At 40.0% G+C, this 16,965-nt stretch overlaps 1 protein-coding gene across 1 annotated transcript in view; it reads left to right on the forward strand.

Annotated features, from left to right (window-relative positions):
* The first annotated feature begins 39 nt into the window (after positions 1-39).
* The window catches only part of LOC112136342 (inactive phospholipase C-like protein 2), a 44,097-nt gene continuing 27,171 nt past the window's right edge, over positions 40-16,965 (forward strand). Inside the window, exon 1 of the mRNA XM_024257977.2 lies at positions 40-628. Within this exon, the coding sequence (XP_024113745.1) occupies positions 398-628 (231 nt within the window). The 5' untranslated portion in view covers positions 40-397. The remainder of the gene's footprint in view (positions 629-16,965) is intronic.

Raw genomic sequence — 16,965 nt, forward strand, 5'->3', positions numbered from 1 at the left:
CCGAATGCATTGTGGAGTTTGCAGCGGTGGGAGGCGACAGGAGGAAATGTTGAAGTCGTGGTGGTTTGAACATTTCACGGCTGTAATCTCCTGTGAGGAGGAGGAGGAGGAGGAGGAGCAGCACAGCTGTTTTGAACGCAAGCGCACAACCAGCCGCGGCGCAAAGGAGAAGTGTGTCTCCGAGTCAAAGGTGTGACGGTCATTTCTCGAGCTCCTCGGTCTCTTCCTGTCACCCCCCCTCCTCTCGCATGTGCGACAGACAGAAGTTTCCTCCGCTTTTCTGGCGCACGGATCTCTCTTCACTCCGCACAATGGCGCGCCCGTGTCAGCGCGCGGCGGCGTCGCCGTGGGAGCTCCGGCGCCTTTCGTGAGACGGGAGTCGTCTGAGAGGGTCACCATGGCCGAACGCGCCGCGAAGAAGAGCCTGATGGCTCCACCGGTTTCTGACTGGAGAGGCGGATCGAGCGCGGACGCGCACCGAGGAGAAACCGTGTCAAACGGAAGCTGCAGCGTGCCAGACGCCGTCAGGAGGGCTCAGACCGACGCCAGCTGTGAGTCCCCGACGTGGGAGACCGCGGGCACCGATTCTGCTCTGAAGCCAATCCCGCGACGCAGCAGCCTGATCAAGGTAAGGCTGCTGCCTTCAACAGATGTCAGTCCATCATCACACATGCAGAACCCCCCAGAAGTTCTGTCAGGCTGCAAGGAATATGATGAAGACTGAAGGTTAAATTTAGACCAAATAATTGAGAAGCAACACATGAAGTCATTAATTGGCCTGCATATGTTGACTTGTCACAGCTGATCTCCAGCACTGCAGGGTTAAGATGCCACCTGTGAAGCAGCAGTTTCATCTGCATCACCTTTAGTGAAGAGACCAGTTTATTCAGTGCATAACAGGTCACAAATACTAGGCAATTTTCAACAGAAACATGTTAAACAAAATAAAAATGAGGTATATCAGCCGGCAAGGTTTAAAAGCAGGCAGAAAATGTGGACCCCAATTGAGTTTGTCCACAGTTTCTGTGGTGGCCCCCCCCTGTGTTTGGTCACATTGGCTTAAGTGGGAACTCATTGGCTCGCTATGATAGACAGCCTTTGGTGGATGGCATAGCATGCTAATAAGCTCCACTTTAGCGAGGTAGCGAGCTCTTCTGTAGTGAGCTAGCAAGCTCCACTGTAGCGAGCTCTGGTGTATTGAGCTGGCACGCTACGCTGTATCGAGCTAGCGAGCTCCACTAGTCAACTAGCCGATTACTAACCGGCTAGTTGACTCATTGGTTGATGACTAGTCAACCGGCAGATGACCAGTCGACAGGCTAACCGGCTAGTTGATGACTAATCGAATAGCTGATGACTAATCGACCGGGCGATGACTAGTAGATTGGCTGTTGACTAGTCGACAGGCCGATGACTAGTCGATTGGCTGTTGACTAGTCGACAGGCCGATGACTAGTCGATTGGCCCACGACTTATCGATTGGCTGTTGACTAGTCAAATGGTCGATGACTAGTCCATTGGCCGATGTCTAATCGATTGGCTGATGATGAATGTACTGGTCAATGACTAGTCAATTGGCCGATGACCCTACATGTAACCCTACATGCCAGTAAATGTCCAAAAGCTGCAAAACAGAAGTCTTAAGAAAAACATGAAGTGTTTGAATAAAATGATCAGAATCATTCTAAAGGTTTTACCCATAGTCTGGTGCGCTGGAAAGGGGGGGAAAAAGGAGGCTCATTCTAGGGGCCCCTAATGCCAGTTTGTCTCTGTGTTAGGGGCCCTATAATTTTTTTTTTCATGGGGCCCAAAATCCCCAGCGGCGTCCCTGCCCACAGTTACCGTTGCAGATCAACTATCTGTGCTCTTTGAGAAAACCCAACAAGTCAACCCACCTGCTGGATGTGTCGGTTCTAACTAGGTAACACTCTCTCTTCCTTCAGTGGCTCACTTAAAGACTTGTAGGCTTTCAGACTTATTGCTTAGACCTCCATGTGTGCAATTGTCTGAGATCTGCATTTTTAAAGTACGTCTCGTCGGAAAATCAGCAGTAAAAGGAACGACTATCAATAGTATCTAATCAATAATGCATCCACTGGCGTTGTCCTTTTAGGGCTTTAGGCCTATGACATGTGGGAGGTCTATTATTGATCCGCACTCGCCGATTGTCTATGAACCTGCTGCCTGCGAGGACATGATTATCTGAACTTGCCGCCATCCATGTGCGACTGCCCCCCCCCCCAATTTGACCAGACAGGAAGTCAGTCAGTTAGCCAATTTCCTCGCTTCCGTCATGTTGCAATATTGCCGTAAAGTCACAGGCAGTTGGTGACAAATCACTTTCAAATAAATGTGCACAGTCACACACAAGCAGGCAAATGTTTCTCACCTCTTTTCCCACACACAGCAGGCTCGTCCCGCTTCTCCCGCTGCAGCCAACTTATCACGGACAGCCTGAACCGGATCTGTGCGCTTCACGTTCTGGGATCCTGTATGTGACCAGAAATGGCTTTTTATTCCACCTGACTAGTGGGGCTTTAATCTAGTTGTAGTCTCTGGTTTAGAAAATATGATATAAAATATATTTTTTAAAATTCATGATGGCAAGTTGACTGAAAACAAGAATTTTAGTGAAAGAAAGAAAATGAGGGTATCGGCTTCCACTTTGCTTTTCTTAAATTAGCAGGATTCTGAATCTGCAGTCAGAAAAAGGAATGGAGAATACTTTCATCACTTTCAATGGAGCTTGTCAGAAAAACAAAACAAAATTCAAATTACTCCCAGTTGATTGTGTGATGGAGCACAAACACAACGTTCAAAAGGTAGACGATCAAAGGAAACAAAATCAGTCATTGTGGCTAAATTGTTTGAAAGACACTGGAAAGTAAATGAAAAACAAAGAAAAATAAAAAAAGAGGCTAAAATAAAAAGCAGCCACCTCAGACCAGGAAAAGAGAAGACTTTATTAGAGTAATTTTAATTTATTTCAGTAACAAATAACAGACAGAAAAAACAAAATTGAAGTTTAGCTTCATCCCAGCTTGCTATTTCACTTCTGTTGTTTGTACTGTGACACATTTTTACTATTGGCGTTATTGATCATGAAAAGGAAGAGTAAAAGCTCTAGTCTGAACGCTCTCTGGCAACAAAAATGTCAAAGGAAGGAATTTTCAAACAATTTCAAAGCCGTTTTTTAAAAACTTGCTTCTTTCCTGCTCTTTTTATATTTTTTGCTTCTTTATTTTTGCACAAAATGTGCTGCACACATAAACTTACCTTGACAAATCTACACTAACACAGAACAGCCCCTAATTTGTTTTAACCATGATTTTCTTAAGCCTTTCAGAGTAAACTATATCCATATATATGATGATATATTACCTTTGACGCACTAAAAAAACAAATCATTCATGAATTATGAGTTGTTTTTGTGAACTCTTTTCTTACCCGGAAGTAAAACGATTCAATCTATGAGGCTCCGCCTTTTGTTCCTTGTCGGTCCCGCCCATTTCATGACGTCATCCTAAAGCAAGTGTCAAAGCGTGTGTCCATGCATGCAAAATAACAACCTCCGAACTTTGGATCTGGATATTTTTGAGCTGTATGGTCTTGACCCACAGTTCGATCCGGAATTTGAAGTACACAAGGTACTACAGCGACCCCAAAGACGTCTGCAGGAAGTAACTGACTGGTGAATGAAAAGCTAAGAGAAGTTTCTTTTGTAGCGTAGTATTTATTACAGAACAAATAACTGTCGTGTGCGGAAATGTCGCATTACCTCTAGCATTATTGATTATACTGCATAATTTCAGCTAGTTGTGTGATTTATTTACACGTCTTCATCAGGTTTGACTGTAGGAATAGCGCCAGCTTTAAATTGTAAACCACTTTGAAGGCCAAGGTTTACCAAACTGTCATCTGTGAAGTGGCGATCACAGACAAAAATGTTTCTGGCTGGTCTGTCGCAGGCTCCCAAAGAAAAACTCCAACTATTTCTGACAAGCATTTTCTCCATTTGATAGACATTGTCTTACAAGCCATTGTTTTCTCTGAAGATTAAATACGAAAGGAACCACTTTTTCTTAAGGTTGATACTAGAATAACAACGCTTTGCTGATGATCACCGCTAACTCCGCGGAGTAAGTATGTGTTTATGGCCCAATCCGAATTCTTCCCTCTTCCCCTTCATTTGGCCCTCCAAACGGAGAGTTATGATATAATAATGTCTCATATTTAGGACGTCACTTTTGTCCGCTGACGTCACCAATAACCTTATTTTTTTTCCTGAATCAGTTTTTTTAGGAGTTTCTCCTTACCGGTAATAACCAGTTTTATTAAGTCTGTTTAGTTTAGTAATCAGCTATTGTTTGTTTTATCTTTTTGCTTCTGTAAAATGACTTGAATGAAGCCCAATGGGGCAATTGATTTGTGATATTGGGCTATATAAATAAAATTGAATAATCGCCCATCCGCTAGCGATAGCGCGGAGCTTTGTATCGCTCTGCTTGAAAGGTGAAATTTAAAAAGAAAACTTCCGTGCACATTTGTACTAAAAATGCACGTTTAAATGGAAGGGAAGGGAGAAGGGAAGAATTCGGATTGGGGGCGGAGCTGGCAGAGCACACTCTTCCTGAAAGGGGCTGTCTCACGTTGTGACATCAGCACGCTAGAACCCGCTCAGTTTTGTGGGTGTGGGAGGGGCTGCTGCAGAGAGTACAGATTTTTAGAGGATTCCTCAGAAATGTGTGAACGGATCAAAATACCACATTGGGGTTCTTTATAGTGAGGATTGAACAGTATAATACACTTAAAAGCCCCAAAAGTTGTTTTTTCATGGTATATCCCCTTTAAAAATAAAAAAGGAACATCAATCATCAGCTTTTTCTCAAAAGGTTTTACATGAAGCCAAAATAGTTTCAACATTTTCGATAAAAGCTGATAGTTGGTTCCAGTAGAGAAGCTGGAACAATTAAAGATCTGCCATCCGTCCTCAACTCCAGCACTTTTGGGAGACCATAAGGAAAACACTTGGATCTATCCAGTTATCTCGTAATTAAAAGAATATTCAAACATACGCCAATCTAAATTGACAGCCAGTGCAGAGAAGTTATCACTGAACGGATTTGATTTCTCCCGAGAACATCAGTCAAGACTTTATTCTTTAAAAAAAATCTGCATTTCTGTATGATATTTTTGGGTGTGCATCATTTGCAGCATCATATCAAATTGCAATTATTTCCTCCCTTGTAACTCAACAACACGGCCAACAATCAGACCGGATTTCAATCGATGTGAAAACTCCTTGTGGGAAAAATGAATTTTTCATAAGTGAAGTCCTTGCCTCTGAAAGTTCAAGCTGTGATATTAATAAACGTCATTGATTGTGATGGGTTTGTCTAATCAAATGAAATGTTTTTGTTAGGATTCAAGGAACTTTTATTATCTTACTAAATCATATTGACATGCTTATGGTTTGATATTAGGACAGTTTAAAAATGAAAAAGTAGATTCACTAGAAGGATTATTATAGTTTTTCTTTCTATTGTCAGGACTTTTATGCATGCATTTAGATGATTGAAGCTCAACCATCCAAAGCCTAGTATGAAGATATAAAAGGAATTTATCACTGCAGCAGCAGATTCTCCTGTTTACCAGACAACCTCTACAACTCGCCTCGGGATTCCACACAATGGTACTTCGGATAAACAGGAAACATGACATTCCAGAGTGGTTTTAACAGGAGTCAGGGGTTTATGTCCAGGATGGTATGTGTGTGTGTTTTCCTCTTCCTCTCAGCTGATTTAATGAGGGCATTTCATTAGTATGTACCTCATGCTGTCCTCTTATCTATTCTGTCTCTTTTTGCTAAGTAAAGGAGAAGCAATGGAGTGGCTGCTGACTTAAGAAATGTTTCATGTAGGGCCGTGCAATGCATCGATTTCATTGATTCGTTTGCAGTTGTTTTGGGGAAAATCTGGAATTTTAATTTCCCCAACACTCTGCTCTCTTGGGATTTTGTTTTACGGAGTAAGCTCAACACGTATATTGACTGTATATGAGAACTGGACTGAGTGACCCCTCCCCCTTGGTGTCCTAAACAGGAAGTATCTGCTGGATCCAAGAAGCCAAAATCCCATAGAATTTTGAGAAATTAATGGCTATTACTCAGTCTTTCTAATTTATCTATCTTTACTACCTTTTGTTACCCCCTGTGCTCTCATATGGGGTCCAGATGACCCCATCCTTACATTGACGTGTTATCCGCAAATGTGGATGAAGGTGAACAGGATTTCATTTCTGCCAAGGACGAACATCAGTGAAAATCAAAGATCCTTGGGGGAAAAAAAAACAAAAACGTTCAGCGCTCTGTCTTGTGGGGTCCAGGTGACCCCACTCCCCTCCAAACGTCAGCATATTGCGGATAGCACAAGAGTTACACATCTTCTTGCAAATCCCATTTTTTTAAATTATACTATTGGTGCAGTTCAAGTAATTTAATTTATGAACTGACCAGTCAAGTGCTACAATGAAAGTTTGTGGTTTTACGTCGAACGTTTGACAGATTCTCCTGAGCCCATTTTCAGTGTTAGGGGTGTGGTCTTCCAACAACTTACTGACGATTTCTGAATTCAACATGTATCGCAAAAAAAATGGCTAGTAAATTGAACTAAGTAATTTTCTACGGGCGACATCACGCTGCCTCAGTCCGGTTCCCTTATGTAGTCAATGCTCGCATCACTTAGACCAGGGGTGTCAAACTCAATCGCACAGGGGGCCAGAATCCAAAACACAAATTAGGTCGTGGGCTGAAGAGTGGGATATCATTCCCTTTGCCTGTCTGGGCGGATTGTGTTTTAAGTTTGGGTTTTGTCATTGTGTGGTCTGGCTGTTTTACTCCGTTTTGTGAGAGGATGATGACACCCTTGTGATGTCAAACACTAAAAGGAAAACCATGGATCGTTAAAACTGATCTCTCAGCCTCCATAATCAAAGTGTCATCGGGTCATTAATAGCATTGAAATAAAATGATCTGGAGGGCCGGATATAATTACCCAGTGGGCTGAATCTGGCCCCAGGGCCTTGACTTTGACACATGTGACTTAGCAGCTAGCTAAGAGCTGGCTCAGTTTGAAGACTGCAGATTTGGAGCAACAAACCGTGAGCTGTTTGATGGCTGTTACTACCTAAAGCGGGAGTATGACGCTGTCAAATGCGAGAAATGCTGCTCTCTATGAGATTCTCAAGCTAGTGGGAGCTCTCAAAACACCTGTCACTGTTTTACTAGAGTTTATACAGCTTTTATTTAGCCTCACTTTGAACTCATGTCAACCTTTGAAGGTTTTTGTTCACCTTTCTGCATATATCAGCTTTGACTGATTTGTGTTGGTGGTTTGGCACTCTTGTGTATTTTATCTGAGTTGGGACCCAGACTTGGTGCGTCTTGTGGCTGCATAGTTTAGACAGCAGTGTGAAGAGTCTTGGGTAGGGATCCTAGATTAAGATCATTGGACGCCCTGGGAAGCTGGTTTGCGTACACCAGGAATAGGTAACTCCAAGCCTCACGGGCTGCTGTTTCTACGTCATTTCCCGATATCCAAACCTTACTCAGGATTGATCACCTGGTTCAGATGTGTCCTCCCAATTGGAGCATGGAGCCCTGGAGTTGCCTATCTCTGCTGTACACCCGGGTTGTGTCCGAACCCCCCCCAATCCCTAACTACTAAAATACTATATAGTGCGGGACTATATAGTGCCCTGGATTTTAAAGGTAATTTGGACACAATGCTTACTACTTTTCACTGATTTCACGAAGTGAAAATCGAATAAAAACGAACATTTCACAAAGTTTATTTAGAGATTAAAGAATTAGAAATTAGATATTTATTAAGAGATTTTATTAAGAGATTCATATGTCTCAGTGTCAAGTTGATAGAAGATGTAGACGACACTCGGATTTTCTCTTTCACTTTCAGTTGGTTTCACATACCCACCCATCAAGCTGCAGAAACTGACACACTTGCACAGACCTGCCTTCTAGTGAAGCCGCTCTTTCATTAGTCTTGCAACACACTCGCAATTTGATGCGTGCATGTACAAATGTTCTCACCCTGCAGATGACAGTGATTTAGCATTCCAGTAATCTCAAATTGCTCATCCTATAATCTCCAATTGTGGTTCTGCTGGACTGTTGGTGAATTTCCGTGCGTACATGCAGAGAGAAATCGTTTTTTTGCACCTTCTTTGATATGCAGGTTGGAAGGATGTACAGTACGTCTGCATCCTGGACGTCTCATTATGCGGTCGTCTGACTGTGGAAGCTGTGTTGGCCAGGGGCATCAGCAGGCGGCTGGGGATGATAGCGGTTTGAGTCAGAGCAGCCTGGAGCAGTTGCAATTTAAATCAGCATTTTTATGCCTTAAACAGCTCGCAGCTGCTAAGAGCATGGACAAACAGGGAGGAGATCAGCTTCCAGCTGTAACGAGGCCGAGACACGGAAGGTGCTCCAGGAAAGAGCTGATTTTACTACATTATTTATACATAAAACAGAGATAGATGTGGCAATTTTATGCCAAAAACATCAAGGAATACTTCTAAAAATAAAGGAGTCCACACTTTGAAGCTGTGGTGCATCGTCCTGAGTTACCTCTATATTCAAATTTAGTTGAAAGCTTAAGGGAATTTGCATAATTTCCCCGTGCCTGAGCGGTCCAATTTTCACAGTCCAATGCTGTGCATTCCTGGGATAACTGGTGTTTCTAAAATGACGGTTGACATGAGTCTGTTTGGTTTCCTCGCTCTCCATCATATCACCTTCACCGGATGACGGTGCAAACCTGCGGTATCTGGAAAAGAAGACTAATGCAGAAGGAATCAATGAAAGATATAGACACAATGAAATATTTAAAGGTTTTTATAGGTATGCACAGTAATATTTACACCAGGGGTGTCAAACTCAATCACACAGGGGACCAAAATCCAAAACGCACAGTAGGTCTCACAGGACAAACACACTAAAACTAAATTAATAAAAGTTCTAAACTTTTAAAACGTAACTTTTTTTAACAGAAATGTATATTAAAAACAAACAGGAATATTATTCTTGACGGAATTATTGGAAAGACGGCAGGAGAAAGGGAACAGACTATTTCCTGATGGGAAAAGCAAGTGACAAATTGGTAGAACTAGTTTAAATGTAGATTATTGCTCAACTGCAGAAAGGCAAATGGATCCGCTTGAAAGCAGGGAGGATTTTTGATACAGAGACTATATGTCCTCATTTCAATAAATCTTGAAATCTTTATCTGGTTGAAATCATGAAATGGGCAGCACCCACAAGGAGGAGAAGGCGGAGCCTCAGAGATTGAGTCGTTTTACTTCCTGGTATGAAAGGAGTACACAAAAATAACTCATATTTCCTGAATAATTTGTTTTTTAATGTTCCAAAGGTAATATTTATATGATCATTTATGTGACATGTCAAGGTCGAGGCCCGGGGCCCGCATCCGGCCCTCCAGGTAATTCTGTCAGGCCCTCCAAATCATTTTATTTATTGTTACTATTGGCCTGATGTCTTGCGCTTATTTCTAACTTGTATAATTTTGACAAAATATGTTTTTATGAAGAGTAAAATATTAAAAGTTATTTAAGGTTTAAGTTGATTTATTCTGGATAATATTCCTGCCTGTTTAAATTGATAGTAATGTTAAAAAGTTATGTTTTTAAAGTTGTAAAAATGTAGTTTTAGTGGTATTTTTAATAAATGCTTATCCTTTTTGGCCCGCAACCAAAGGTGTGTTTTGGATTTTTGACCCTCTGTGTGATTGAGTTTGATACCCCTGATTTATATGGATGAGGGACATCGAATTAAAAAAAAAAATTGAAGGATTTTTTTTCTAAAAATTGACTTTTTTCTGGTTATTAACTGATATACATCAGATGATAACTGAAAAATCTTGTTTTATAAAACTTGAAGTAAAAAATATTTTTTTCTTTTCTGAAAAATTCAAGTTTTTTTTTCTGATTACTAACTGGTGCTCTCACCAGTTACTTTCTAGTAAGCACCAGTTAGTAACCAGATTTTTTTCTTTTTGAACTTATATTAATTTATTTATACGATATTTTTACTCTTCAATGTCCCTTTAGGGGCTCCGTAAGAGCGCCCCTAGTGGTGGAAGAAGAAAAATTCACAGAATAGCCACACCTTTGCATAAACCGCATGGTTCAAAACCTATGAAAACAGCAGTGGCTTATAGTCCAGAAAATACGGCATCCGCTTTATGTTTTAAACTCTTCATGTTTGGATTTAAAATGGGACGACTTAAATAATCAAAACGATGTAAAATATGGTTCTATTGTGACTCCATATATGACATGCATATAAATCTGTGAATAGTCTTTCTGTGCTTCTCATTACAGCGATTTTCACTTCAGATAAAACCCCCTAAGTTCTGGTTTTACATATCTCCATGGTTGACACCGTTGACTGCTCTCGCTGGTGGTGGCAGCCGCATCGTGTTCCGTCAGTGCATCAGTGACGTTTGTTGGCTAAAACCGTGGGTGCCGAATGTTCCAAGATGGCCTTTTCAGATGCTCGTTTCATTTGTTAGATAAGTTGCATGTGTACGTGCACATGTGGGACTTCAAAGGTCTGCAGCGTCAAAGAGCATCTGCTACTCTGCTAGCCACAAGGGCAAGGGTTTATAATTTGAGAGAGCCGTCGAGACCCCCGTGAACACTCACCAGATTTTCTGTTCAACCTAATTCCCATACACTGAGCTGCTTACAGGCTGACTTGACCACATAGTGCTTTGTCTGCTCTATTTATCTTTAATGCGCCGGCATCTGTAGCACACACACACACACAACAGGCGGACTGAACGTGACATTCAACACTCACAGATTAGATGCACAGAGACCGCTTCAATATTTGTCAGCAGTTTCAATTAAATTGAACGCTCTTAAAGGGAAGTGTACATTTGAGATTGGTGATTGGAAATTTCCTTTGTAAGGTGAGCAGCTCAGCTGATGTTTGACTCATAATGAAACTCATCTGGTGCCCAAATGTGTTTTTTCTTTATGGTTTCTGTTAACTTTTTTAGAGCTGTGCTGACGGTAACGGTAACTGATTGGCACCTGCTTGACAGCACCTTTTGAGGATGGTCCTGGTGGATCCTGGTCTGCCTGACAGCTGGGATCACAGATCAAGATGTATAGAAGCTTTGAAAAATGATACTGCTGCTTATCTGAGAAAAATCTATTTCAACAAGAGTAGACAAAACTGACAAGAAGAGTTGGTTCATAGCATAATAGAGGTCACAAGACTACAGTAGATTTGACGTGGAGGGACGGTTTGGTGTCCCAGCCTACCTGTGCTGGGCCGTTCTAAATGTCATCACCTTGGTAAGTGGGGTTTGCCGCCATCTTTTGCTGGACTCTCCGTGGTGGCAGATGATGGGTTTCTTGGCACCACCCAGGTTCTATGGGGTTGGTAATAGGGGTGCTCAGGCTCTAGATCATGTTGAGTTGTCTTGGACGTTGGAGGTTATGGAGCTCCTTCTCCATGGGGTGTGAGGTAGTGCTGGGCGATTGATTGATTGATTGATTGGATTGAAAAACACAGGACAAAACACACAATTATTTCAAACTCATTACAGAAATGATGAAATGCATTGATTAGAAAATAGAAAACAAACAAAAACAAAACACTAATGTGAAATTTTTGGTTCATTCATTTTTTGTGATTATTAACTAACAAGAGTTTGATTTATTGCTTGAAAAGGAGTCGGAAGAAGCGAACTTGTATAATCCCAACCCCTGCTAATGAAAAAATAAAGTCAGAGAAAAGTAAGTAAGGCCATTTTTGTTACATTTTTTTGAGAATAACTGAAAATATACTTTATTTTGGTATATAGTGATATATATCGCTTAGGGCTGGGAATCATTGGGTACCTTATGATGCGATAATATCGATGATATTGTGATACTGCGATAATTGGTAAAAAATCGTCTCTAATAACTCGCAGTATATTGTAGAAGGCCTATTTTTTGGGAAAATATATCCCATTTATTTTTTAGTTTGAACACAATCACAATAAACAGCGTGCGTCTTATTTTGTGCAACAAATATTAGAAACTTATGTGCAAATCAGTAATACTCTGGTTGTCCGAATTCCCCCCTAACTACTAAAAAAAACTATATAGTGCGGGACTATATAGTGCCCTGGATTTTAAAGATAATTCGTACACGTTGCTCACTACTTCTTTTTCATTTTTCTAAACGCTGGATATGACGTCACCAAAGTGAAAATCGAATAAATACGAACATTTCACAACGTTTATTTATGACTCAACTGTGTTCTGATGGGGAAAATGTGGATGGTTTATTCAAATATTGCATTTAAACATGTTTTTTTGTTGGAAAATGTTTGACCGCAATGCATTGTGGTCTATATCCGCTAATCTAGTGAGCATTGATGGACGGTAATTTTTCGCAAAGACTTCTAGGAAGTTTTGAGTGCACTCGATTTTAGAATTGGTAGATTTGGACAGCACTAGAAAATGGCGAACGCTCGATATAGTGCACTATATAGTGATTGGGGGGGTTAGTCTAGCAAAGCACGAAAGCACGCCCCCTATCTACCTCCAGAGGAACGTCTCACCAAAGGATGATGAATATAGCATTTTATAGCTTGGGGACACATGGGGAGAACCCATCGAGAATCAATCACAGGACAAAATATTGTGATACATCGCAATATCGATATTTTGCCACATCCCTAATATCGTTATTGTGGTACAAAATGATTTATATCCTGATAAACATTTTTTTTTTCCCATATGGCCCGGCACTAGTGTGTGGATTCCCTGGCTGTCTTTGCTGCCACACATTTGAATGTGTAGATGTGTGTGTGTGTGTCTCTATTTGTCTGTTTTCCTGTTCTCTGTACCCTCTATCCCTTCCTCTTTTCACTCTTTCTCCAGTAATATCTCTATTTCTCCACATTTCCCTTGCTTCCCTTTTCTGTCCAGTCCAGACTTAAAAATATCCAAAAATAAAAAACAAATAAATCAAACTTTACTTTAGAATACCTAAGGGTTTATACAAATGTACACCTGGTTTTCCCAACGAGTAACAGAACCCCAAATAATATCTGTCCAAAACAAGAAGCTCGCAGCCTCTGTTTGCTCAGCTGCTGGTCTGGGAAAAAAATGTTTGTGCTGAGCATGATTGGTGATTTAAATCTACCAACATTTTACTGAGGTCTTCATAAATAAGGGAAGCCTTGAAGTTTTCTTAAACGTCATTAGAAAAGACTGAAAAAGTGCGCAGCCTGTGCTTTTCTGTGGTCACTCTGGCAGCAATTATTTGATATGGTAACCTAGTTACACTTAAAAAAAAGCCCTGTGTGCATGGGAATTCCAGTGTCGGTGTAAGTGGGGGATGTCTTCTTTGTTGTTGAATTTATTACAAGTAGAGAATGATTGACTAAGAATCCATGATTGGTGGTTTATTCTTTTGGATGGAGTCCAAGCAAACCAAGAAAGGCTCATGTGAAGAGAACCGCAGATTAACACTTGCTACCAACAAACTAGCGGACTTTTTTTGTAGCAGTAATGTTAGGTTGGGGGGGTGTGAGGGGCTGTAACTGGATGATGGGAAGTGGGGGCAGGCTTACTTTGTGCCACAACTCAGAGGGGAATTTTTAATGAACTCCTGCTGCTTTGCAGAGACTGTTCTAGAAAATGACTTTTTTTTTTTTTTTTTAATGTTTAAAAAAAAAAAGCATAGTTAAAACTACTGGGAACGAGTTTAAAAATAGTTTAAAAGATTATTGGAGTGGGACTAACTACAGGTTCCCATGGGGTCTTAAAAAGTCTTAAAAGCCTTGAATTTGAAAATAAAGTCTATTAAAATAAGTATTAAATTGTTACATCTCGGTCTTTTAAAATTTGCTATTCAAAACTTTTACCAGTGGTCAAAAGTTTAATTTTTATTAACCACGATTATGTGAGTGAAGTTTCACTGCACCAAAATGTGAGAAATTAAGTAATGAGTTATATAGTCTAGTAATTGTAATTAAATTACTGAAATGTTAAGATGAATTCATTACATTACTCGTTTACTGACAGTAATTGTGCTGAAATTCAAGGATTTTGGTCTTAATTTTTCATATGCAATAACTTAAAAAGTCCTAAATTTAACTTGAAGAAACGTGTAGTAACCCGGTAACTAGGTGAGGGTAGTCGGCACAACCTAAGATGACAGATAATCCAGGAACATGCGGAGATGAAAGTAGATTTGACGTGACGGGAAAGGAATTTAGAGCAAATATTCCTTTATACATTGTAATTATTAACCCTCATTTTGGATGGATGATTCCACTCTTTTATTATTTTCTGTTTGTTGGTTGTCTGATTGACCTCAGCTGAAGGTCGAACCATGACTCAGAATTAATTGTGAGGTACTCTGAGGGATCACAGCCGTTTCCATGGTATTCTGCAGTCTAAGACTGTCCGGTGCTCCAGAGAAGCTTCATGTGGTTTGATGGAATTTCTTTGTTTTTTTTATTTATTTTCAGACCCAATTTTAAAAGATTTGTAGATGCTTCATCGTTTATTGTCTTTCTGCAAAATAAATCACTCATATTTCTGAGTAGATGACCCCCCTAACCTTGGTGGTGTTGGGCTCCAGGATAGGGGGTTCATTGACTGAACTGTCCCATTTATATAAATCATCTGCTGCCATTCAGTGAGAAGGCCACAGGCTATGCTCTTTCCACTCTGATTTTTTTTCCTACATCTACCCCAGCTACAGTTTATTTTTGTGCTAACAATTTAAAAAAAATGTCTATTATGTCCCCACGAAAGCGCCAGTTTGTGTCTTGACTATTCAAACTGGCTGCATTGGGGGCTGAGCAGGTCAGCTGGAGGCGCAGAGGCGATCCTTCACTATCATTTGTCCTGAATTTCAATTCCTGTAAACAAGCCTGGCTCTGTCAGCAGCAGCAGCCGCTGCCGCCGCCGCCGCCGCCTGGCTCTCCGTTTGTGTTGTTTCAAAGGGCACCCCAGTCTGGATCACATGCTCTCGCCTTTTCTTCAACTTCCTGAGGTCTGCGGTCTCATTCCATACGTCTCTTGAGGTTTGGAGGCGCAATCAGCTGCTTCCAGATATAAACAACATTTCTGTTGTTATGGGTTGTTTCACCACCGCTGTAAATATCAGCGCACTCTGTTTAAGCATCGCAGTGTGACACAAAATAAACTAAACCAAACAGACTTCCACACCAACAATGCACAAACTTCATCTTCTTCCAACCGAAATAATCTGACTTCTCCATCATTCTCTTTATCCATCAACACATTTCTTTATTTGTTTATTGATGTGCTGCAGCAACTGGAAAATAACAACCTCATAATGGAACCACATAAGCTGCTTTGATGATTACGATTCCAACATAAAAAATAAATCAAAGACCTACTCAGATGAAAATATTTTTAACATGTTTTTGTGGCATTTTTCTGATGATAAATGAAGAAAAGTAAGATTAAAATTGCATTTGAGTCTTTCTTTCTTTAAATCATTCTGAATCAGGAAAAAAACGCAAATGGAAAAAGAGTGTATTTGTGATGTAGAAAACATGCTGGGCTTTACTCCGAAACAGGGAAGGGAAGGGGGGCGGGGTTGCTCTGCACCAACAATCCTGCCCACAACTTGGAGTCAAAATTTTGCTAAACTTCTGCAGAAACTATCTCCAAGAAAACAACAAAGGTTTTTATTTTATTTTGGCTAAAAACTAGTAGTGGTGGGAAAGAGAATCTATTTTTGGATGCATCGGTTATGATCCATATCAATCTTTTTAATTAATTTTAAATAATTGAAAAAATTATGATTTAAAGTAAAAGCAATTTATTTAGTTTAGTTTAAAGCTGGTCTAATGATAACATCTTGTTTAAGGTTGTTCAGCTCAGGGAAATGCTGTGAAACATTTTGATCATCAAACAAAATATTTACGATTTTTTATGTTCTCAATAAAAGTTAACTAGTATACTGATCCCGTCTTTACTTAAAAATGCACTTTGTTGGAGAAAATAGGGGTCTGCAACCTGAGGCTCTGGAACCACATGTGCCTCTTGTACCACAATGTGGCTCCCTTGTTAAAGACAAATAGAAGGTTTTTATTTCAAAAAGTAAAAAAAATAAACTGTACTCGACATTCATCAATAGTTGAAGAACAGGATGTATTATTTTGACAGATTTTAGAGCGCTGTGTATAAAGTGGAGGTCAGTAAACACTACCAGAATTAAGGTGAAGCAGATTATAAAGCAGATTTTCTATTTTTGAACAAATTCAAGGATTTTAAGTGTGCTTTATAGGCAAAAAATACTCTAGTTTAATTTTATTTTCTTATATTTACACATTTCTAGCTGAGATGCACCACAAACGGTAAAATAAACTGTTAAAATTCTACTATTCCACAGTGTCTTTTAGGGATGCCAAGATTAGTCGATTAGTCAGCGACTAATCAACTATTGAAATAGTCGACGACTAATTTAATAGTCCGTTTTTTTATTATTATTACTTCTTTTTTATCTCAGTTGTTGTGCACGCTTTCTAATGCTGCCATTGTCTTTGACACACATGCACAACAGTGCTAATCTGGGTCAGTAGTGATGTCATAGGAAGTTCTAGAATGACTCTGGTACTATAACAATACGTTCGTTTGAGATACCGACCTCATTTTTATTTAAGTCTTGTTTTAATATACTACAAACAAATTAAGGAAAGAACTGCATGACTCATTACAGGTTTGATAAACTATCATCATTTTTGTCTTTGTTTTTAGTTAGTTTAGAGCTAATGATGGTTAAAATGTGTGCTTTATATCCAGTTTACGTTTGACCCGATTATTTGACTTATCGGAAGAAATATTGGTAATTAGTCGACTACTAAAATAATCATTTGT

Source organism: Oryzias melastigma, linkage group LG11, assembly GCF_002922805.2.
Source record: "Oryzias melastigma strain HK-1 linkage group LG11, ASM292280v2, whole genome shotgun sequence".
Lineage (NCBI taxonomy): Eukaryota > Metazoa > Chordata > Actinopteri > Beloniformes > Adrianichthyidae > Oryzias > Oryzias melastigma.